The 26,218-nt window shown below is 36.7% G+C and overlaps 2 protein-coding genes across 2 annotated transcripts in view; both read left to right on the forward strand.

Moving 5' to 3' along the window:
- The first annotated feature begins 8,107 nt into the window (after positions 1-8,107).
- On the forward strand, positions 8,108-23,841 carry LOC127439756 (P2Y purinoceptor 4-like). Its single transcript, XM_051695984.1, has 2 exons — positions 8,108-8,235; positions 23,071-23,841. The coding sequence occupies exons 1-2, from the start codon at positions 8,118-8,120 to the stop codon at positions 23,541-23,543; spliced, it is 591 nt and encodes a 196-aa protein (XP_051551944.1). The 5' UTR covers positions 8,108-8,117; the 3' UTR covers positions 23,544-23,841.
- Positions 23,842-24,165: 324 nt separating this feature from the next.
- The window catches only part of arrdc1a (arrestin domain containing 1a), a 35,351-nt gene continuing 33,298 nt past the window's right edge, over positions 24,166-26,218 (forward strand). The window contains exon 1 of the mRNA XM_051695754.1: positions 24,166-24,311. Within this exon, the coding sequence (XP_051551714.1) occupies positions 24,194-24,311 (118 nt within the window). The 5' untranslated portion in view covers positions 24,166-24,193. The remainder of the gene's footprint in view (positions 24,312-26,218) is intronic.

Here is a 26,218-nt window from a genome sequence, read left to right on the forward strand (position 1 = left end):
TTGCTTGTTTTAATGTTATTTGTGTCATAAACCGGTGAGATTCGATACACCCTGATTCTTAACTGTTCTAGGAAGACAATATGTAAAAAAAATTCAAAATCCTCAGATTTAATATTAGCAAACTATAGTTTTGGCAAGTCATTTAGGACTTTGTGCATGACACAAGTAATTTATCCAACAATTGTTTACAGATAGATTGTTTAACTTTTAATTGACTACATCACAATTCCAGTGTGTCAGAAGTTTACATACACTAAGTTAACTGTGCCTTTAAGCAGCTTGGAAAATTCCAGAATATTATGTCACGCCTTTAGACAATTAGCTTCTGATAGGAGGTGTACTGAATTGGAGGTGTACCTGTGGATGTGTTTTAAGGCCAACCTTAAAACTCAGTGCCTCAGTATATAAAGGTATGTGTTTGATTAAAATGTTTGTTTTATTCTATAAACTACTGACAACATTTATTCCAAATTCCAAATCAAAATGTTGTCATTTACAGCATTTATGTGCCTCTTTGCTTGACATTGTGGGAAATTAAAAGAAATTAGCCAAGACCTCATAAAAATTTTTTTTGTGGACCTCCACAAGTCTGGTTCATCCTTGAGAGCAATTTCCAAATGCCTGAAGGTACCACGTTCATCTGTACAAACAGTAGTACGCAAGTATAAACACCATGGGACCACGCAGCCATCATACCGCTCAGGAAGGAGACGCATTCTGTCTCCTAGAGATGAACGTAGTTTGATGCAAAAAGTGCAAATCAATCCCAGAACAACAGCAAAGAACCTTGTGAAGATGCTGGAGGAAACGTATCTATATCCACAGTAAAACGAATCCTATTTAAACATAACCTGAAAGGCTTCTCAGCAAGGAAGAAGCCACTGCTCCAAGCCGAAGAACACCATCCCAACCGTGAAGCATAATTATGTGGATATATTGAAGCAACATCTCAAGACATCAGCCAGGAAGTTAAAGCTCGGTCACAAATGGGTCTTCAAAATGGACAATGGCCACAAGCATACCTCCAAAGTTGTGTTAAAATGGCATAAGGACAACAAAGTCAAGGTATTGGAGTGGCCATCACAAAGCCCTGACCACAATCTGATAGAAAATTTGTGGGCAGAACTGAAAAAGCATGTGCGAGCAAGGAGGCCTACAAACCTGACTCAGTTACACCAGTTCTGTCTGGAGGAATGGGCTAAAATTCCAGCAACTTATTGTGAGAAGCTTGTGGAAGGCTACCAAAAACATTTGACCCAAGTTAAACAATTTAAAGGTAATGCTTGAAAATACTAACAAAGTGTATGTAAACTTCTGACCCACTGGGAATGTGATGAAAGAAGTAAAAGCTGAAATAAATCATTCTCTCTAGTATTATTCTGACATTTCACATTCTTAAAATAAAGAAGTGATCCTAACTGACCTAAAACAGGGAATGTTTGCTACAATTACATGTCAGGAATTGTGAAAAACTGAGTTTAAATGTATTTGGCTAAGGTGAATGTAAACTTCTGACTTCAACTGCACATTAAAATAAAAAGTTTTAAATGTTAGCATTAGCTCATGAAATAAAAATGAAAATTTGTATTTTTTATTTACTTTTGCAGTGACAGTGAATAGTGAGTGTGACTAACATTCTACCAAAAATCTAATTTTGTGTTCCTCAGAAGAGAGAAATTCATACAGGCTTGAGGGTGAGTAATGATTTACCGTCTTTCTGCATTGTGTTCTTAAACCCTGTTAAGTGTAAATGATGACGATGGAGGCTTTCTTTTTTTTATGTCCTTTCTTTTGTTTTTCTCTCCAGACAAGTAACTATTTTACTCAGACAAGTGAATGACCAATTTATTTGTCCAAAGGACAAGCACATGACAATGCTTAATGTTTAGCCCTGCAGATCTATGCAACCAATGTGTTTATGATTAAATCACTACTGGAGCACAAAATTGTTTACAAGTGCACAAAGTTCTTCATAGATCTAGCCTCTGCACCAGATTGATGCATTTAACTTTAAAATAGGCTACAACATTTTCTTATGGGGGAGCATGCCCCCAGACCCCCCATGAGGGCCCGAGGTCCACCCTCCACAGTCTCACAAAATCCTGTGGGAAACACTGCATACCATGTTTTTATTTTATTTTATAGAGTAAGTACAACAATAACAATAATAATAACAGGCAAAATAATTTGACAACATCTGATTTCAAACGGAGGACAAATAAATGACAAGGGAGTTTGCCAACATTGCATAAATGTAATCTCCCATTTTAAACTACAGTTGTATAAGGTTTAGGTGTTGTTTAATAGGCTCAAGGCAAATAGTTTGCTGGAATAAGTCGTATACATTCTCAGGAATGTGAAAAACTGTAAATACATTGCTACGATTACAGAGTAAATCCCGAATGGCATCAGCATTGTTAATGTTTTGTCGGTCTCTAGATTATAGCAGCTGCCTCACGAAACACCTGCTGACAGAGCTAACATTTTTTGTTTTACAGCACATCTGCAGCGTATCTTGCACCAAATGGCATGCAAATCTCATCAATGCTCTCATTGTCACCCCACACAAAATCAATCAAATCAAATCCCTTTATAGTCACTCAACCATATACACAAGTGCAACAGTGGGTGAAAGTCTTGGGTGCAGTTCCAAGCAAAAGAGCAGTATGACAATTACAATAAACATCTGATTTACACATAACACAGTTTACACATCTGTTACACAACACAATATACACCTAATAATATACAATATACAGTATACCTGTGCAAAAGGCGATAGAGAGAGTGTCAGAGCGCTGTCGTGCTAGCCAGTACGGGGACTTTTATCATGAAACGCGCTTATCGCGGATAGCCGGAAGAAACGCTGTTCATTACTCGGAGATCGGCAGACTGCCTCCGCCACTGCTCGCGATCGGGTTTTCTGCTTAAACTAGTGTTGTAGACGTGCATTGTCATTAATATCAGCCACAGTTTGGATGTAATTTGTGTTGTGTGCGTCCTATAAGAGAGAAACCACACCGTCCACCACAATCATACATCTCATGCTTCTACTGATATGTACCCAGCCCTCTCAAGAAGACAAGATCTGTGAAAGACAGTACTTAAGTTCTCCCTCTAACCGGCTCACGCCTCCCATCATTCTCAGCAACCCGTGTATGCTTATTAGCAGTGGTCCCAGAGCCTATACTGAGCAGAGAGTATTCATTCCTCTGGATGTTTCCAAGGAGGCCTCCTTGTCTCTATCACATACACCACTTTGGGCCCACTGCAGTCCTCAAGTCTATCTGTCCACCTCCTGTTAGTAGGAACTGACTGATGTGCATGTAAAGGCTGACTCCCCTCTCTGATTTGATTATACCGCATCTGTGAAAATAAACCTGTTCAAACTGCTACTTCCCTCTGTGGTGTTCTGACCGACACACCTGATTCACTATTCAAGCTAGCCCTAACAGTATAAGGTAGCCCTTCGCTACAATACCCCCCATGTAATCAGTAGAAATATATATGAGATGTTGTGTGGACATTCAGCTGTCTGTTGATAGTCAGTTATCAGTGTGTTATTATGAGAAGAATAATATGTGAGTCCTGTCTGAGGTTAATAAAGTGCAGCGCTGATATATTATCGTGAGAGATCAAGAGTTCAAAAGTCTGATTGCTTGGGGGAAGAAGCTATCATGAAGTCAGCTGGTGCGGGTCCTGCTGCTGCGATACCGCCTGCCTGATGGTAGCAGTGAGAACAGCCTATAGCTCGGGTGGCTGGAGTCTCTGATGATACTCCGAGCTTTTTTCTCACACCACCTAGTATATATGCCCTGGAGGGAGGGAAGCTCACCTCCGATGATGTGTCTGGCAGTTCGCACCACCCTTTGCAGGGCTTACAAGGCTATTTTAGATGCGTCTGTGACAAGTATTTTCCCCCATGAAAGTCTATGTTTACGCAAAACTTTTACTTGGTGTCGTGAGATAATTAATTAATGTCCACAGAGATGTTATCACGTAGATGATGATTAATTGTGAAATTAAGTTTAATAGTACTAAATGTTAATATAATTTAGGGAATTTGAAACAAGCGGATCTTGTTAAAAGCTGCGCTGGCGTATGGTTCCCATTCTGGTATACTGCCAGTCATTCCGTTCATCAACCTGAACAGCAACTTTACAAGACTGATTAAACCGTTATATTTTCAACATGCACTCATCCAAGGCTCTTCGAGTTGATTAATGTGTTGTAGCCTAATGTTACGTCTTTGGGACTTTGCAGGATTTGTCTTTATGTGAGTTCGTCTCAGTTTCTTAGCGCTTAAAACTACACACCAAGCTTTTATGTAACACATCTCACTAGAGCATGAATGGCTGTTAATTTTAATAAAAAATATGAATTCAAGCAATACGTTGCAAAAGCAAGTTACTTTACCTTTGGACAACCCCTAGCATTGTTTCCTCTCACACATACTGCTGCATTGGCCGTCTTGCGTGCAATTTCAGAAACAACCGCAAGAGAGCGCCAGTTATCAGTGGATCTAATTTTACAAAAAACGATATCCGATTAAAGAAAAATGCTTGAATATCGGGAAAAATATCGGATAATCCGATTATCGGTCGATCTCTACTCTCGGGGTTCTCATACAATAACACGATTTTCAACTCATTTTAATTGTGCATAATAGCAAAAAATAAATATGCAGAATCATGTAGGGCAATCTAATTTTTCCAGGCATCATGTATGACGTAGGCTACGGTGTTTCCCCACGAAAAAAAGAAAAAAAAAAATCACCACACCAATAATTAAATCCTCTCAAAACGGCTGAAAATTGTTTAATTTCCAGCTGTACTGGCTGAAGTACAGAGGAATTGAAAAGGTAAATAAAAGGAAGGTATGCCCATATTAGAAACTGAGAAGGAGACCTAGCACCCACAAAGAGGGCAAATTGTTCCTCTTTTACTTGAGTTGCAAAAGACACATTCTGTTTTATTGTCATGTATTAATGCACTACTCTCAGCTTTAACCAGCTTATTTAATTACTATCTAATTTAACAGAAGCTGTGACAGTATGAGACGAGTACTACTACTGTATCTTATATTAGTTTAGAGGCATCATGAACTTCTCAGGAGAAACAAAAATTACCCCAACCAGTGTCATTTGGACAGTAATTAAACAAACATATAATGTTTTCTAGTAATAGTCTCTCCCTCCCCCATCCCACATTTTTTAGATAGAGGTGTTTTTTCTGTTTCTGTCCCTCCCTGATGGTAACTAGTCTCTCTCCTGGACATTGCCTTTAGCTGGTTCACTCTCTTTTGCTCTGGACCGCAGCTGGACCCTCACAACTGGTGTATCTTCAGAGCAGCATCCCAAATGGTGTTAACAAGAGTAATTTTATATAAAGTGGACTCCAAAAGTCTGAGAGCATTAGTGCAAATGCTTTTTTGTTAGTTTTGTTAATATTATAACAATTTACGTAAATGAATAGTTGAATAAAAAATAAAAAATAAATAAAAATTGCTTCAATGAGAGCATGTACTCAAGTTGGCCCGGACTCCATATGTTTGTGTGAATCCAGATGATCCATGTTGTCCCAGGATGATTTGAGAATGTTCCAAAAAGCATGTTATGTGCTTCAATGAAAATTTGACCTTTCATAGAAAGGAGGCCCATGTGTAACATGGCCAATGTCACAAATTTGCTAACATTCGAATAGTGACCTACAAATAATGCAGTCTCAAATGTCTCTTATACATTTTTCATCATAATAATTTTTTCTTTTATATTATCTTTTAAATCCTAAAACTTTCCTAAAACATATATATAAAATCCTAAAACACACACACAAACATATATACATATATATATATATATATATATATATATATATATATATATATATATACATATACACATTCAGCATACCAAGAGATTTTGGACTATTCCATGCTCCCAACTTTGTGGGAACAGTTTGGGGATGGCCTCTTCCTGTTCCAACATGACAGCACACCAGTGCACAAAGCAAGGTCCATAAAGACATGGATGAGTGAGTTTGGAGTAGAAGAACTTGACTGGCCTGCACAGAGTCCTGACCTCAACCCGATAGAGCACCTTTGGGATGAATTAGAGTGAAGACTGCGAGCCAGGCCTTCTCGTCCAACATCAGTGTCTGACCTCACAAATGCGCTTCTGGAAGAATGGTCAAAAATTCCCATAAACACAATCCTAAACCTTGTGGAAAGCCTTCCCAGAAGAGTTGAAGCTGTTATAGCTGCAAAGGGTGGGCCGACGTCATATTAAACCCTATGGATTAAGAATGGGATGTCACTTAAGTTCATATGCGTCTAAAGGCAGATGAGCGAATACTTTTGGCAATATAGTGTATCAGACTTTTGGACCCCACTATATACATATGAAAGCTTCAAATTAAAAACATTTTAGTTACTAAAAACAGGCCTACTATGTTTGCAGAAGGAGCGTCTTGTGGTACAGTTGCCTGGCCCTGATCTGTCAGTTCAGACAACATCATACTTGCCTCAAAGCACCAGTGCTTCCTCATTTCATTATTTATCAGCTGCTCAAGGCATGTTACATGAAATGTGAGGTTGACAGTGTTCTGCTGCATATTCAGCTTAGATACATATCTGATGTAGCCTTCTGATATTGTGGGAACACAGGGGAAATAAACATTTCTGCAGTATACCTTGATTTAATAATGTACACAATAGCAAATTTTTTTCTCCAGACATATTTCAAATTGACATATTTTTTGGTAGCTATTCGGTTCTGAAATGCAATGATAATCATATTTTAAAGGAATAGTTCACCCAAAAATTAAAAATCTCTCATCATTTACTTGCCATCAAGCCATCTCAGATATTTGACTCTCTTCTGCTGAGCACAAATGAAGATTTTTAGAAGAATATCTCTACTCTTCCATACAATGCAAGTGAATGGTTACCAAAATGTTAAAGTTCCAAAAAGCACATAAAGCCAACATAAAAGTAATCCATTCGACTCCAGTGGTTAAATCAATTTCTTCTGAAGTGATATGAATAGGTCTGGGTGAGAAACAGATCAATATTAAGTCTTTCACAGTTAACAGTAAACAGTAGCTGAAGCTCCTGACCCGTATCTGCATGATTTTATGTACTGCAATGCTGCCACACGATTGGCTGATTAGATAATCACATGGATGATTGTTGGTACCAAATGGGCTGGTTTGAGTATTTCTGTAACTGCTGATCTCCTGGGATTTTCACGCACAACAGTCTCTAGAATTTACTCCGAATGGTGCCCAAAAACAAAAAAATAAATAAATAAAAAAAAATCCAGTGAGCGGCAGTTCTGTGGATGGAGATGCCTTGTTGATAAGAGTGGTCAACAGAGAATGGCCAGACTGCTTTGAACTGACAAAGTCTACGGTAACTTCAATAACCGCTCTGCACAACTGTGGTGAGAAAAATAGCATCACAGAATGCTATTCTGAGATGCGGGTTGGCGCTGTTTTGGTGGCACAAGGGAGACCTACACAGTATTAGGCAGTGGTTTTAATGTTGTGGCTGATCAATTTATTTCCATTATAATATTTCTGTACAGAAAGTAATTTGAGTTCTAAAATTACATGAGGGTGAGTAAATGATATGAGAATCACCATTTTTGATTAACTATTCCATTAATCTAATAGATATTTAGAGAATTTAGTTTGAATGTAGTAATTTAGTTTATCTTCTTTATAGCTAATTTTACAGAATCCCGTAAGGATATTCATTAGCAATATTTTTGAATGATCAGATCAGAGTGTTAGGGTAGAGTGCTAGCGTTACATTGTCTCTTAAAAAAAAAAAAAAATCTAAAAATCAACATGCTATCCAGCTTGTTACCAAGCTTTTGGTCATAATATATGGGCCAGGTTTATGGTTAAGATTTAAGATAGAATTGCATGTTTGTCAATTTATGTTGTTTTTAACTTGTATGAAATTACTTACTGACAGGGTAATGCAAATGCAGTCAACAAGGCAATGTAAATAAACTGTTTATAGTGAAAAAAAGTTTTTGCATTGTATTACACCTTCCTTATTCCACCTATCTGTAACACACTTGTTTTCCTTCAAAGTGGCATTCTTCTAAGATGGACACTTCGGTTTTGAACATCGACAGTACACCATGTTCTCCTGAGCCTCAGCACATATCACTTGCTGTGATCCTCCGTCTGGTCTATCTGCTGGGCCTCCTCCTCAACAGCTTCAGTTTGTGGGTCTGTTAATTGCCTAGAAATTGGTCTTTGTGATTTAAATCTCTACAAAAATAGATTTTTTCCCACCCATATTCAGTAATCATTTTAGTTGGGAAAAGTCATTCAAGTTAAAGGCAGAGGTTGGTAGAGTAGCCAAAAACTGTACTCAAGTAACAATTACTTAAAAAAAATAAAATACTCAAGTAGAAGTAAAAGTACTAACATAAATAATTACTTGAGTAAGAGTAAGAAAGTATCCAAATAAAAGAGTACTCAAGCAGTGAGAAACTCGTTACTTTCATAAATGACATAATAGACGTTAACTCCCCTATATTCCATTACATAATACACTTTTAACATGTATTACAGAATTATTATTAATGGAAATTCTGTCATCATTCACTGTCATCTTGTTCCAAACCCATATAACTTTCTTTCATGCAACACAATGAGATATTAGACAGAATATTTGTCACTATTTACTTTCAGTGAATGCTTTTTTTCTCTCCATATTTTGTGTTCCACATAATACAAAGGGTCACCCAGGTTTGGAACAACATGAGAGTAGGAAAATGTTGACAGAATATTAAATTATAGCTGAGCGATCACTTTAAAGGGATAGTTCACCAAAAATGAAAATTCTCTCATCATTTACTCACCCTCATACCATGCCAGATATGGATGACTTCCTTTCTTCTGCAGAACACAAATTAAGATTTTTAGAAGAATATTTTAGCTCTGTAGGCCAAAATGTTGATGCTCCAAAAAGCACATAAAGGCAGCATAAAAGTAATCCATAAGACTCCGGTAGTTAAATCCATATCTTCAGAAGTGATATGCTAGGTGTGGGTGAAAAACAGATCAATATTTGTCATTTTTTGCTAGACATTCTTCGACAATATGTATCACTAAAAACACAAGAAGAAGAATGTGAAAGTGATCTGTTTCTCTGTTTTTCATCCACACATTCTCATATCACATCGCTTCTGAAGATGCTGATTTAACCACTGGAGTCTTATGGATTATGGATATATTATTTAATAAGAATAACAAGTAAGGCCCAAGTATTTTAAAAGTTTCTGTGACAGCCCCAGAGATCCGACGCTTTGTGTATATGTCAGCATCCGAATTCACTCGCTCATTTCGTTTACTCACTGCTGAGATATAGTGCACTAACTGCCATTCACTATATAGGAAATAGTGAATGAGTGAACAATTTTGGACACAGCCACTCTCTTCGCCATATGATTGCTTCGTTCCCGCACATCTCTCACGCGCATGCCTCGCGTGGCCCTCGCTGTGCACGTGCAGAAATGCTGTCTGTTCGCGCTCCAATTGTCAATCACGTGAACGGCAGAGCAAAAGGCATTTACACTTAACTTGGATGTTTACATGGATTTATACAGTTAATCCGCCTGAAGTAGTTGCAATAGTTTCCAGTAAATGTATAAATACTGCTCATGACATGCGGGACGTGGGACAAAGCGCACTGATATATTGCTGCACTGATTTAAAAATGTACACTTATAAACTGATGTCATAAGAGCCCAGTTACAGAATCACCCTGAAAATTACCATCACATTACACAGAAAAGCCCGTGTTAGCATTAGAGCCAAAACTTACCTCGACGTGCTACCTTAAATTGAAGCTGTGTTTTTAATCTTGAAATATCAGCTTGTCCTAGTGTTAAATGATGGCATTGCATGATGAAACTATTCTTTTTCACTGTGTGGAGCGAAGGAAGTGTTTCACTTTGAAGAGTTTGATGCTGCAGCAGTGATGACTTGAGTGACAGTCTGTGTGAACTTCCGCTGTCGTAAAAGTCCCATTCAATAATCTCTCAATAAATTACACATTAACTCAAATTAAACCCAGTAATGTAATGACAGGAACGCCACCCATTGTAAAGAAGTAAAAGTTAAAAAAAATTCATTAGAAATTTAATTGAGTGAGAGTAAAAAGTACCCACTTTTAAACCTATTCTAAAAGTAATTTTTTTTCTTCAAAAAGTTACTCAAGTAAATGTAATGGAGTAAATGTAGTGCATTACTACCCACCTCTGGTTAAAGGCAGGGGTGGGGAGTTCGGCCGTTCATCCCGTCGGCCCACCGGGAAATGTCCCGGTTCTCCCTATGGCCAGTCCGCCCCTGGTTAAAGGAATAGTTAACCCAAAAATGAAAATTCTCTCATCATTTACTCACCCTCATGCCATCCCTGATGTGTATGACTTTCTTCTTTAGAACACAAACAAAGATTTTAATATCAAAAATATTTTTTAATACCAAAAAATAAATATGCAGAATCATACAGGGCAATCTAATTTTCCTGTTTTACAGTCTAATTTTCCCAGGCATCACGTATGATGTAAGCTATGGTGTTTCCCCACGGGAAAAAAAATCACCACACCAATAATTAAATCCTCTCAAAACTGCTGAAAATTGTTCACTTTCCAGCTGTACTGGCTGAAGTACTGAGGAATTGAAAAAGTAAATAAAAGGAAGGTATGCCCATATTAGAAACCGAGAAGAGACCTAGCACCCACAAACATGGAAAATTGTTCCTCTTTTATTTAAGTTGCAAAACACATGTCCTGTCTTATTGTCATGTTTTAATGCACTACTCTCAGCTTTAACCAGCTTATTTAATTACTATCTAATTTAACAGAAGCTGTAACAGTATGAGACGAGTACTACTACTGTATCTTATATTAGTTTAGAGGCATCATGAACTTCTCAGGAGAAACAAAAATTACTCCAACCAGTGTCATTTGGACAGTAATTAAACAAACATATAATTTTTTCTAGTACTAGTCTCTCCCTCCCCCATCCCACATTTTTTAGATAGAGCTGTGTTTTCTGTTTCTGTCCCTCCCTGATGGTAACTAGTCTCTCTTCTGAACATTGCCTTTAGCTGATTCACTCTCTTTTGCTCTGGACCGCAGCTGGACCCTCACAACTGGTGTGTCTTCAGAGCAGCATCCCAAATGGTGTTAACAAGAGTCATTTTTTTATAAAGTGGAGTCCAAAAGTCTGAGAGCATTAGCGCAAATTCTTTTTTGTTAGTTTTGTTAATATCATAACAATTTACATAAATGCATAGTTGAATTAAAAAATAAACAAAATTTGCTTCAATGAGAGCATGTACTCAAGTTGGCCCGGACTCCACATGTTTGTGTGAATCCAGATGATCCATGTTGTCCCAGGATTTGAGAATGTTCCAAAAAGCATGTTATGTGCTTCAATGGAAATTTGACCTTTCATACAAAGGAGGCCCATGTGTAATATGGCCAATGTCACAAATTTGCTAACATTCGATAAGTGACCTACAAATAATGCAGTCTCAAATGTCTCAGACATTTTACTACATAATTATTTTTTCTTTTATATTTTCTTTTAAATCCTAAAACTTTGTTAATTTTCAGTAAAATAAATAAATGAATAATAATAATATTACACTAATTTATATATATATATATATATATATATATATATATATATATATATATATATATATATATATATATATATATATATATATGTAACCCTCTTCTTGATACTTCTTGATTTCAGATGGCACACAGGAACCTGGTATCCCAGCTCTTTGATGGAGAAATATGCTGTATTTTCAAGAATGGTTGTTATTAGTACAGTTACACTCAAAAGTATTAGAAAATAACTAAAACGGTGCCTCCATTTTAACACTTATACTGTAAAGTATAAATAAATCTCAGAAAATAATCTCTGATTAACAACAATTATTTATTAACAACTACTAAAATAAAGCATATAAAATAATCAATGAAAAAAATAAATAAAAGAAACCCTTTCGGTTGTTGTACATGAAATATGAAATAAAGGTTATTCACCCAAACGAAGTTACTGTCTTGCTTCTTTCATTAACGCAAATCAAATAAACCTTTACCTTGCAATGTACAAGAACCCTGCATCAATGGTTTCAATATTCAGCTATTATTCCATTGACATTCAGAATACACGTACAAAAAAAACACTAATTTGGAATTTACCAGAAATTCAGAAATTATAGTTAATTTGACTCTTAAAAGCTAATTGAATCCAATATCAGGATAGATGAATCACTTAGACATGAATAAACCCTTTGTTTAGTTCCTTTGACCAGTTCACAAACCAATTGGATTCACAACCACTCTAGGTTTATCTGGACAAGCAGTCACTCCAATTGAATCATAAACTGCTTTAACCACCGGATGAACAGTCAAGACACTCATGAAGTTTTTCCCAGCCTTCTCCTCGCAGGCATTGAACAACTGTCTGATCAAGGAAGTATTTGTTCCAACCAGGATTGCTATCCGTTGGTCCGGCTTTGGATCAGGACAAACTAAAGCAAGAGTATCCACTGTTTGAGGTACTCCGACAACAGCTTCCGTAAATTCAAGACGAATGGGTAAGTAACCATCATAAGGATACTTATGAGAACTTAAACCCCAAATTTCCAGGTTTTCCAAAGGCTTCAAAGGTAAATGGGTCAAGTAAGTATGGTAGAAATTCTGTACAAGATAGTAACCAGTGAACCACTATCCAATAATGCTTTGGCATAGACCCCCTCTATCTGAACAGGAACTTCAGACGTTGGACCTACTTATCCATAAGGATGATCAGAATAACATTAACCTTCAGAAGGAAAAGAGTTGGAACGCATTTCAAGCGGAGTCGTTCCTTCACAGAACCCCTCTGGAGTTTCCCGCCCAGCGACTCTGCTTAATGAGCTTCTAGTTAACCTTCCTCAGGTTTTCTTCACCTTTGCATTCTCTTCTGGTATGTCCATCTTCTCCACACTTGTAGCAGAAAATGTCTGTCTTAACTGGCATGACAAGGTCTTTTTTAGGAACAGCATCCCTACCCTTGGCATCAGAAACCGCCACAGAAACAGTTTTCTGCGAAGATGACTCTATAACGGGAACTGAAGAACCAATTTTCAGCAGTTTACTCGCTTGAGTTGACAATTCTTTCACGTCATGTTTCAAGCTATCTACCTCCTTTCTTGAGGCAGTTACCTGAGGTACAGCAGTAGCAGCAGCCACCCCGACTTTGGGCCTATCTCTAGCACTCATCCAGCTCTCTTCCTCCCTTATTTCTCGAAGCAGTTCAGAAAAATTTGGCGGATTGCGCAAACTGTAAGTCACTCTTAGCCTCATTGATACCATGTCAGTGGTCAGAGCTCCTTTAATGATCTGCTCCACACATTTTCTGTTCAAGTCATCCATGTTAACACATCCTTTCAGAAAGATACGATGAAGAATCTTATCAAGTCTGTACAGAAAAACAGAGAGTTTCTCACCTGGCTCTTGATAAGTACTATCAAACTTCACCATAAGGTCTGACTCACTCTCTGTACTACCATATGCGGTATCAAGAGCCCTGAGATAGTCAGCGGCAGTTGAAGCCGGACTACTCACCTTCAAAAATCTGACAATGTCAGTTCTAGGGTCAGTCTCACCACTAGTTTCAATCAACAGGAACAAGTTCGTTCCTGTGGTATCTCCTCGTCGTCCCTGTATTCTGGTACATCCAAAAGCTTTCACTGTGTTTAGCACCTCCATAATGGTCTCATCCTTCACATCTAAAGGAACACCACTAAGTATGACACAGTTAGGAGGACTAACCTGGACCTGACGACTCCACTGTGCTACCTGAGAGATATCCATGACAGACGATTTTCACAAACACTGTAATAAACCGAACAAAATTAGAATAGACAACCACACAGGGAAATGAAATCCCAGCGGTGCCTCCAAAAATGTAACCCTCTTCTTGGTACTTCTTGATTTCAGATGGTGCACAGGAACCTGGTATCCCAGCTCTTAGTTGGAGAAATATGCTGTATTTTCAAGAATGGTTGTTATTAGTACAGTTACACTCAAAAGTATTAGAAAATAACTAAAACGGTACCTCCATTTTAACACTCAGAAAATATATCTCTGATTAACAATAATTACTTATTAACAACTAATAAAATAAAGCATACAAAATAATCAATGAAAAAAAATAAAAGAAACCCTTTCTGTTGTTGTATATGAAATAAGAAATAAAGGTTATTCACCCAAATGAACTTACTGTCTTGCTTCTTTCATTAACACAAATCAAACAAACCTTTACCTTGCAATGTACAGGAACCCTGCTTCAATGGTTTCAATATTCAGCTATTATTCCATTGACATTCAGAATACACATACAAAAAAACAAAAACAAAAAAACACACTAATTTCAATAATATCTCAACTTCCTAGTAATAGTAAGTGGAATCAGACCTGAAACACGTTACTCACGAACCGTTGCAATTCTCAGGCAGCAACGCGATGACAGCAACACAATTCTCACTCAGCAACGCGATAACTTTTCCCTCCCCCGGCAGAAAACCTCCGTGCCAGGATGATAATGATGAAGAAGACAGGAACACTAGTAGGAGATCACGATTCACGTTGGAGAAAAGCAAACAAGGGAACTCTTTGTTGTGGTCCGTCAATCATGTTAAAGCCATGTCCCGAACACTTTCCAGTCCCGCTGTTCGGTGATGATCAATCCCGTTGTGTGAATGGAAACCAACACGATGAAAACTCTGGTCCAGACTTCAAAGTAGTTAACTGAAACAGTAAGACGGGATTCAGCCTTGTTAAGCAACATTAATCTGTCTATTTTCAGATATCATTCGTCTCTGTGTGCGAAAACGTCACAGCACGATGCTCCTTTTTTTTTCTCGTCCCAGTTTTTTTTGTGCTCAGCCCACCTCTACTGAGCTGATATATATATATCAGACTTTTGGATCCCAAAAACAGGCCTACTGTGTTTGCAGAAGGAGCGTCTTGTGGTACAGTTCGAAATGACCTGCCGGTTGCACTATGATGCACCTCACTGATCTCTGCCTGCATCACCTTTGTCTATTGATGGAATACACTCTTGAAATGGAATACATAGACTATCATTTAATTGCCAACAAAAGCCTTCATCAGCCAACTAAAAAAGGACAATTCATCTATTTGAACATCTGCAGTTAATCCAGGATGGACTTCAAAGACATTAGTCATTAATCTTACAGTTAATAAAAAATATTTTCTTTTTAAATACTGGACCTTAACGCTTACTTAATTTACCAATTTTAAACCATGACTTGCACTGCACACAAATAACTAATATTGGCATTATATTCATGCTGTTTAGCCAGAGGGGATCTGGCCCCCAGAGTGAGCCTGGTTTCTCCCCAAGTTACTTTTCTCCATTAACCAACATCTTATGGAGTTTTGTGTTCCTTGACACATTCGCCTTCAGCTTGCTCGCAGGGGTTCTAAATACAATTATTAATTTTTAAACACAATTTACGATCATATTTAATCAAATTACACAATGATCACTCTAAGACTTTATAGATATTACAGTTTCATTTTTTGTTAATGCCTGATTTTCTGTAAAGCTGCTTTGGAACTATGTGTGTTGTGAAAAGTGCTGTACAAATAAAAACGACTTGACAGTTGCCCGGCCCTGATCTGTCAGTTCAGACAACATTATACTTGCCTCAAAGCACCAGTGCTTCCTCATTTAATTATTTATCAAATGTTACAGCTGCTCAAGGCATGTTACATGAAATGTGAGGCTGACAGTATTCTGCTGCATGTTCAACTCAGCTCAGCCTACTGATATTGTGGGAACACAGGGGAAATAAATATCTGAGTAAATATCCGCAGTATCCCTTGATTTAATAGTGTACACAATAGCAACATTTTTCTCCTGACACATTTAAAATTGATATATTTTTTTGGTAGCTATTCTGTTCTGAAATGCAATGATAATCATATTTTAAAGGAATAGTTCACCCAAAAATTAAAAATCTCTCATCATTTACTTGCCACCATGCCATCTCAGATGTATGACTTTCTTCTGCTGAACACAAATGAAGATTACTAGAAGAATATCTCTGCTCTGTAGGTCCATGCAATGCAAGTGAATGGATACCAACATTTTTAAGCTCCAGAAGCACATAAAGGCAACATAAAAGTAATCCAAATGGCTCCAGTGATTAAGTCCATGTCTTCAGAAGCTATTTGATAGGTGTGGGTGAGAAACAGATCAATATTTAAGTTCTTTTTTACTATAAATCTCCACTTTTACTTTCACATTCTTGTGCTTGTGTTTTTGGCGATTCGCATTCTTGATGTATATTATCGCCACATACTGGGCAGGGAGGAGAATTTATTGTAAAAAAAGGACTTAAATATTGATCAATTTCTCAGCCACACCAATCATAACACTTCTGAAAATATGGATTAAACCACTGGAGCCTTATGGAAGTTAATATTCAAAGTATCTGTCAACTTCAGATGACCTTTAAATTCTATGGAGAAAAAAATGATGTAGGCCAGAGGCTTGTGTATCTCAAACCTATGATCTTACTAGCCATCACCTGACATTCTTTCGAAGACGTGTCTTTTGTTTAATAGGTGTGTGTATGTGCATTAAGGTGAATACATTTTCCTTATTATGTTTCTTCAGTGAATTCACTTGTCCCATTAAACCCCAGCATACCTCCAACTCTGTGCTCATTTGCCTGACCCTCTTGGTGGGACTCCTACTCAGTGTCTTGGGTTTGTGGGTGTTCATATGCACAACACCTGGGTGGAAGTCAGGACCTCGGTTTAATATCTCTTCCAAAAGACGGTGCCTTTTTACACTATAGTGTCCCCATTACTATACTGGGACATTAGGACCTACACAGACTGCTGGGTGAGCATCCCTTGCTGGCCTCACTAACACCTCTTCCAGCAGAAACCTTAGTTTTCCCAGGACGTCTCCCATTCAGGTACTGACCAGGCTCAAGCCTGCTTAGCTTCAGTGGGTAACCAGTCTAGAGCTACAGGGTGAAATGACTGCTGGCAACTATTAATCTAAACAACTTTGTCCAGAAGCTTTGTGCTGGAGTTTGGCTTTTTGATGTTGGTTAAAGGAGCTGCTTTTGCAGCTACTTAAGACACAAACACAGTGCACAATCATACTTTATGCCTCAACATTCACCAAAGTCAACATACAGACATACCTGTATATTTCGATTTCAACTTCACTGTCTTCAGTCCAGGATACCTACTTGCATTCGTTGCTTCTGTGATCCTCTACAGTCATCAGGTGTGCTCTATGTCTGGTGTCTACTAGAGACAAGCTATTAAGGACAAATCACACAAAATGGTGGCTGTCTGTTTGATCATATTTGTTGCTTTTTTCACACAAATAAATGTGGTGTGCAGCGTGGCTGTTGTGGTGCCCTCACAAGTGCAGCCTTCTTTTAGAAACAGAGACTGCATACTATCTGTAATCAAAGTCTTTCCAGCAAGTCCACTGGCGGCCATCTTTGGAACACTCCCAGGGGAGAGTTTCCAGTCATGCCAGTACAGCTCCTATCTACTTGAATGGGGGAACACCGAGATCTCAAAAACGGTTGATCAAGATTACGATCAAAGAACATATTTCAAATTTGCAGTAAAATCTGTCAACGCTGGTATCATAAATTGTGCTTATTAACCTCAGATTGCACTAAAAACACAATTTTCCTGGCTTGTAGAGATAATGCACATCCACATTCTCGATATGACTGAGAGGCGAGGTTTGTATCTAGAAGGTGATTGGCTCATGGTTCTTTTACCCATAGATATCTATATGTAGGTACTTCATTAGCAGCTGCTCCTATGGGCCTTGACATGTCGGCGCGTCTGCCATGTTGGAACGGTCAAGAGCCGTCCGTCAACACATGAAAGTAAATTGATAGATATAGTCTATAACAGTTTGGAGTCTTTTCCTGTCAAATTTCAGATTTTATGATTTTCCATAAACACTGGGCAATATTTTTGATTAAATAAAACACCTGACTTGACTTCTAAAACATTGTTTGTTTTTTTCATAGCAAACTGCAAATATAGTCCTCTTCAAATGAATATATATATATATATATATATATATATATATATATATATATATATATATATATATATATATATATATATATATATATCTCATGGCAAACTTACTGAAAATTAGCACCCAGTCTGTTATTTTATTACATGATGAACTGTTTCCACAAAAAAAGCAGATTATGCAGCTGTCTGAGGCTTCTTCTCCATTCACTTGCATTTAAACAGCTACCCTTGTTGACCGTTACAAGATGGTGCCATGGTTGACATATCCGAACCAGCCAAATTAGTATGTATATCTATGTTTTCACCTCTAAGGTGGGACTTCCTTTCTACATCAGTTGACCGTTGGGTGCTAGAGCCTCTTGGTTGGGAGTTCCAATTTCTCCTGTTTATTTCAATAGAAGTGTCCTGTCTTTTCAAAATAGTTTCTGCTGTAATGGATTCTGACTGGGACCAACTGCTGTCTTGATCTAAAAATCTAAAGAAATTCACTAAGACTTTCCATATCTCTTTTTAGTAAAATGGGTGTGAAGTTTAAAATGGGGCATGATCTTTACAAGAATGCCCTCATGATAACAAGATCCTCAGCCCCACCTCAGTTAACAAGGACATGTAGAAAGTTGCTATTTATTGTCCTTAATATAAAATATTTATGATATTATACTGTAAGGTAGATGTAATTTGCAGGTCCAAAAATAATGTTGTTATTTTTTGTTGGTAATTCATAGATTCTTTTTTTTTTTTTTTTTTTTAATTGCAGTGAAATTCCACACATATTTAATGTAATTTAATTGAAACTGCTTATCTTTTATAAAAAAAAAGAATGTTTATGTCTGATATTAGCAAATGGATGGAGGTCAGTGTTGGGTAATGTTAATTTTAAAAGTAACTCGTTATAATATTGCGTTACTCCTCAAAAAAGTAACCACATTAATTAAAAAGTTACTTTTTTATGGAAAGTAAATTGTTACGTTAATTTTGCATTACTTTTTTCTCACAGCCACTTTCTCTTCTGCTATGCTATGCATTCCATACAAATAAGCCATGCATTGCATAGAGACATTACAGGTCATGCTAACTACTGTATAACTCATGTCAAAACAACATAGTAAACAAACAGATATTTAGAAAGTAGGTCTTCACATCATATTTATAATAAAGAATCAATAACATGAATATGCATGATTTGTTTTTCCATCGACATGCCAGCCAATTTGAATAATGAAGAATAACCACTGCCTTACCTAAAGCAGCAAAGTCGAGCATTTGAACCTGTATCATACGTCGTCATGTGCTGTGCCCATCAACAATGCCAGAGTCAACTTGAGATGTTTTTCAAAAGTCAGCATAAAATTAAGTGGGGAATGGCAGCCTAACATGTTCAAGGAATGTGTCTGATAATAAAATAATATTTTTCACTTAAGTCATCTCAGTGCAAACTTGTTTTGAGTTGATCCACAGTGTGTACAGACATGTATACTGATAAAACTTTAATGGAATTGTTTTTAATGCTACCAAAATGTCATAAAAATGGTGTGTTTCACGAATCAAACTACTTGTTTATTATAAAAAATCTTTTTGAATTTGTTTTAGAAATTAAGACGTTTTCTCTGCGTACACAAATGATGTAGAATGTTGCTCGCAGCCACTGATCCAGAGTCAGCTTTTCTCATCATATTCTCCCAGTTACAGGGAGCTGTAACACTGAGTAGTTTGGCTGCATGAGTCAGTGAATTGACCGAGTATTTCACCCTGTATATCACGCCATGGCCAGTGGAAGGCTAGTCTTACAATCCCTCTGCCTATACGTGTTTACTGATTTTTTAATGCAGTGTGTATTAACACATGAATCAATCGTGTTTCACTCTACCAATTGTTAAATGTTAAATGCTTTAAAGCGGAGCAGTTTGGATGCAAACTGATCAGGGCAATGGTTATGGCAGATTTAAAACAAAGCAGTTCGGATGCACAAACAGTCAGCGATCATTCTACGTTGTATGTACATATAATGATACCGTGGCCATGGGAAGACTTCTCCCGGCTTCTATATTATACCACAAAAATGTGTGTTTGCACAATTTTAAAGGCAGCGTACATGAATCACTCACAAAAAAACAAAGTTTCACTTACCACTTTCACTTATGAGGACACATTTCTTAACTCTCGGTTTGATTGTCATGACAAAGGCAACGTTTATGATGGCTGCTCACGTAAGCTCCAGCACACAACAAATCCAACGCTGCAAATGATGAGTACAACTGGATTCCACTGAAGAGTTCAAATTTACATTTCTTTACCAGAAATATTTAGCAGTTTTTAAAACATAAATCTTAGGGTGGGCTAAAAGAAGTCTTATTGTGTTCTGCTTATCGCTGAAAAGCATGGCTCATACTCTCTAGAACTACAATACCCATAATGTGCACACATACTACAACTTCATTGTCTATGCATGTCTGGTAGGCAAGCCTCATACTCACTAGAACTACAATGCCCATCATGCACTATGTCTCCTCTTCGAAGTTCGCACAATTTGTTCTCGCAATACAAGGAAAGAAGTGTACAAAAGCAAAGCATTTTTTTCTTTGTTGACATTCAGAATACAGTATAATACAGTGAGTGAGGCCAAATCAGACTAGTCAGATTAGCACACATTATTTAAAGTGTCTTATTTACTGACAGCCATAACTCAAGAGGCTGCTAATTTTTTTACTAAACCACCTCATTACTAATTTCTTAAAAAACATAGAGTGAAAAAAAAATAAAAAAATAAAAAAAAATAAGGTGGAGTTGTGACTGCTGAATAATAAAAGGAAATCCTGTCTTGGTTCCTCTTTGACATATTGAAATATAGATGAGTGAATTATGTTGCGTTCACATCTCATCTCTTAACTTATCAGTTTGCACAATTTCCATATTCCAAATGTGTTTTGAGGAGAGTATTGCTTGACTTGGTAAGTGTTCTGTGTGGCTAAATATTTATTAAGAATTATTTTACTTTTGGTAATTTACCTATGCATTTTTTAGTTTCTTTTGTATTTTCTCTATATATATCAATTATCACACCAAGTGGGGAAAAAATCGAGCATTACTGCAGGATTATTGATTAGTACACAAATAGTACTTTCTTATAGGCTCACTTTGTGGCAAAACAAATCAGTGTTAGAAATTAACTTTTCACATTAAGGGGCAATATTTGCACCCTGGATTCGATTTTCATGGGCATTATTTACTTTATGAGGGCTTATTTTTGTCTAACAATTTAAATACAAACTTGCTGTTTGTCACCCTTTTATGCTCATCCTTTAATACTTCAATTTAATCAATTCATTTACATTCTCAATCTGAAACTCACTGATTAAGTGAAGTGGTGTATAACAAGGGCTAAAATAGAATATTAAGAAATAAATCAGATGTTACAGATAATAAATAGAGGAATTCATCATGGGAGCATTTTTGCCCCAACATTTTGAATTTCGGGGGCATTTTGATCACTGTTGGTGTCATTTATGCCCAGAGCCCTGGTTAATTTCTGACAATGATACAAATAATGTAGGCGTTTCAATTTGATGGTTTGGTGTAAGCAATTTTAAAATGCCTAATCTTAAAATATGCATTATACTTCTATGAGCATTCAAGATTGCAAAATGACACTAACCAGCTGCATGGGGCATTATTAATTAAAATTATAAGTTTTCATAAATTCAAGGAATTATTCACCCACAATGTTAATTCTTTTATCATTTACTCACCATGTCGTCTCTAACTTATATAACTTTCTTTCTTCCTCTGAACATAAATGAAGATATTATAATGGAGATATGTTTGTCCATACAATTCAAGTAAATGGTGACCAAATTTTCAAGCTCCAAAAAGGGCATAAAGTCATCATAAAAGTAATCCATGTCTTCTGAAGCAATCCAATTGATTTTGGGTGAGAACAGACCCAAAATGTAACTCCCTTTTCACTGTACATCTTGTCATTGTAGTCTCTAGGCACGATCATGATTTCAAGCTTGATTACTTCCAAGTGCTTCACGCATGTGCAGAGCGCTAGATCGTGCTCATAAGTGCAATCGAGCTCGAAATCATGATCGCCAAGGAGCCTTTTGGTGTCAAGATTTATAGTGAAAAAAAGTTATATTTTGATCTGTTCTCATCCAAAATCGATTGGATTGCTTCAGAAGACATGGATTAAACTATTGGAGTCTTATGAATTACCTTTATGCTGCCTTTATGTTCTTTTTGGAGCTAGAAAAATTGGTTACCATTCACTTGCATTGTATGGACAAACAGACATATATCCATTATAATATATTTGTTTGTGTTCTGCGGAAGACAGAAAGTATTTTGAGTTTTAAAATGACAAGGGTGAGTAAATGATGAGAGAATCATCATTTTTGATGAAGTATTCCATTAATTTACTAGACATTTAGAGAATTTAGTTTGAATGTAGTAATTTAGTTTATCTTCTTTATGGAAAATTTTACAGAATCCCATATGGCCATTCATTAGCAATATTTCTGAATGATCAGATCAGAGTGTTAGGGTAGAGCGCTAGTGTTACGATGTCTCTTAAGAACAAATCTAAAAATCAACATGCTATCCAGCTTGTTACCAAGCTTTTGGTCATGACGTATGGGTTAGATTTAGGGTTAAGATTTAAGATAGAATTGCATGTTTGTCAATTTATGTTGTTTATAATTTGTATGAAATTACTTACTGACAGGGTAATGCAAATGCAGTCAACAAGGCAATGTAAATGAACTGTTTATAGAGAGAAAAAAAGTTTTTGCATTTTTTTACACCTTCCTTATTCCACCTATCTATAACACACTTGTTTTCCTTCAAAGTGGCATTCTTCTAAGATGGACACTTCGGTTTTGAACATCGACAGTACACCATGTTCTCCTGAGCCTCAGCACATATCACTTGCTTGATTTTCATCTTTTGGTGTATTCTACCCTTAACTGTGTCTGTGTTTTGCTACAGTCGCCTGGCCAGCTCAGTGTCTCGTATTAACATAAATTCTGCACAGGGCCAGTCAGTCAAGGCCAAGTCAATGAGGATGATAGGCATATGTCTAGTCATATTTGGACTCTGCTTTCTTCCTCTTAATGTTGTTCGGACCATAGGAGTAGTTGTGATAAAGTTTTACCCTAAGGAATGCAAGCTTATGTTGCAGTTGCAAACAGCATATTATGCTTGTTATATATTAGCAGGAATCAACTGCTGCTTGGACCCCTTAATCTACTTTTTTGGCTCACGTAATTTTATTAAAGCATTCCGGAGATCTCTCAGGGCAATAAGGGTCATACGGAATGTCGACAAAAAAAGTGAATCAGACACATTAAGTCAAACTGCAAACAGAAATGTAATTAATACAGTCTCTTAGTGAATTTAAATTGTGCTGTGCTTGTCTATGTTCAGCATATCTTTTAAGTACTGCTTTTAGGAATCTTTTAAGTATACACTTACAAAATATTTTGTCCCTTTTTTAATCAAGTTAATTGTGTCAGTGTACATTTTTGTACTGAGGTGGTTGACCTTTGCTGTTGAGCTCAAGTAACTGTTTACCACTTGCATTTTCAAAAAGTTTTAAAAGCTGTCAATATTTGTATGTAAATATTTATTCTAATATACAAGTACTGTAATGTACATTAAATGTTAACGTGAAAATAAACAATTGTGCTAGCAACCCTTCACTTATTCAGCTGGTTCTGATTGAGCGATAAATAGCCTACTAATATTTTGAATTCACGTGCATGGGCCTAAAAGGTAGTCAGAGAAATTTATAGCAATCTGACTAAATAAGACACTAAACGTGTTTGTCTTTATGTTGAGGGATGATGTTAAATATAAAATAACACGTTGTTGACAGGCACAAACAAAACTATTCCTCGCATGAAATTATTTGTTTTCCTCACAACAGTGAAAAAGTCCTTGGTGACGTCACCATGTAACATTGACGTCGGCCACAGGTAGACCATTTCCTTTATTCGTTCGTTTCGCTCACCCACCTGTCCACGGTGGTTAGAAAACAGAATGGGAAAGATTCAGGAATTCGAAATAACCTTAAATAACAACAAAACAGTTTACAGCCCTGGTGAATCGATCTCTGGAACACTGAAAATCTCAACTGCCCAGTCTATACAATGTAAAGGTAGGTAAATAAATAAACAAACTATTACAAACGATCGAACACCGAAGCCACTCGCTTTGTTTCTGTGGGATTATTTCTGATTTAAAAGTCTAATGGAAAGAAGTTTCGTGTCTCGAAACACGTAAATGTTGCTAGTTGTTTTCCTAGAGTAATGTAGCGCACGTTGGTTTCAGAGTGGTGTAGAGGGAAACTTTGCGGATCTTTTATTGACATGCCAAAGAGCAATAGTGCATAAAATAACCACTTTCGTTTTTATCAGAGCAGTTCTCTGAAATTCCAATGAGTATACACACTTTTAAATCAAGTGTTCAAGAAGGACATTGACAATGCATCTTTAAAAAACATAGTTAGATATTTATGTAGCCTAATAGCTTGTCATCTAGTGTTTCTCGATACCGTGCCATGTGAAAAAAAAATAGCTGTTTCGGTTATCAAGCTGAGTTTTTGAAAACAGTGACTGACAGAATAGAAATCTAAGTAATGTAATGTATTTGAGCAAAAGTCAGATACTAGGGCCTAAATCAATCTAGAAGACATCGGGATGTAAGGCATGAGCAGCTGCTCGGAGTTTTTCTGAACGTCAAATTTGCATATTTATGTCTTAAATCTGCTCAGTAGAGTGTTTTATTCAGTCATTCAGACTGAAACTTTAAACATCTATTAACCTGTCCACAGAGTTGGACTTTTGAATGTGTTCCACCTCAGATTACAGAATACATACTGTAAAATGTAATTTGTAACGTATTCTGTAAGATTACTCAAGGTCAGTAATATATTCTAAATACTTTGGATTATTTCTTCAGCACTGGTAGATTTTTTCACTTGTTTTGACTATAAACATTCTGCCAGAACAGTAAGACAAAATACACCTTAAAAATACATTCTCTGAAAAACCTAAATATCTTATGCAGTGTTGTTTCTAAACCAAGATTTAAGGATTTTAGATATTTTTACAGGAAAACAATACAAAAATTATTATCAAGAATAAGATTTTTGCCCTAATATCAAAGGTCTTACTAGAAAAAAAGAAATTATGATCTAACGTGAATTTTCTTGATAAATATGATCGTGCCTGGTAACATGTGCATGTAAAATGGCTAGAAATAGCATTTTAGTTTAGCGTAAAGCTGACAATTTACACAAGGTTTATTTCTATTTCTTGCGCTCCAAACTTCAAACTTACTCCTCTGTCTGCTCGTATGAATGTAACACATCATAAGAAAGTGTTTCACCGCTGTTCAAATGCACTTTGGATCGCATCATTTATATGTATACATTTTTTCCATCTGAAAAGACTAAATATTAAATGAAACAAATGACAATAAAATGCAAAGTAATCTCTTCAGTAATCAAAATACTTTTTGAATGTAACTGTATTCTAATTACCAATGATTTAAATTGTAACTGTAGTGGAATACAGTTACTTATATTTTGTATTTTAAATATGTAATCCCGTTACATGTATTCTGTTACTCCCCAACCCTGCCTGTCCAGCTAAGGTGCTTCTCAAATCTTGTCTTTATTAATACCGCACATGTTGCCTGTGCAGTTTGTTACAGTACTAGTCAGACTGCTTGAAACAAAATTAAAGGCATTATATGCTACTTCTCACCCACCACCTGTCTTTATTAGCACCTGTTTTCACACAGTCTTATAAGTGCTTTACAGTACATCTGGTCATACTTTGTGGCATTGCCTTTAAATTGTTTTACTTGTCAAACATTTTGGGTAACCTTTCACAAGCTTCTCACAATAAGTTGCTGGAATTTTGGCCCATTCCTCCAGACAGAACTAACTGAGTCAGGTTTGTAGGCCTCCTTGCTCACACATGCTTTTTCAGTTCTGCCCACAAATTCTCTATCAGATTTGTGATGGCCACTCCAATACCTTGACTTTGTTGTCCTTAA

This window comes from Myxocyprinus asiaticus, chromosome 4, assembly GCF_019703515.2.
Source record: "Myxocyprinus asiaticus isolate MX2 ecotype Aquarium Trade chromosome 4, UBuf_Myxa_2, whole genome shotgun sequence".
Lineage (NCBI taxonomy): Eukaryota > Metazoa > Chordata > Actinopteri > Cypriniformes > Catostomidae > Myxocyprinus > Myxocyprinus asiaticus.

Excerpts from the sequence above, each read along its gene's own strand:
- LOC127439756 (XM_051695984.1), top strand. The coding sequence starts at position 8,118 with ATGGACACTTCGGTTTTGAACATCGACAGTACACCATGTTCTCCTGAG. Across the intron at positions 8,236-23,070 it reads CCTCCTCCTCAACAGCTTCA|CACATATCACTTGCTTGATT; the intron begins GTTTGTGGGTCT and ends CCTGAGCCTCAG.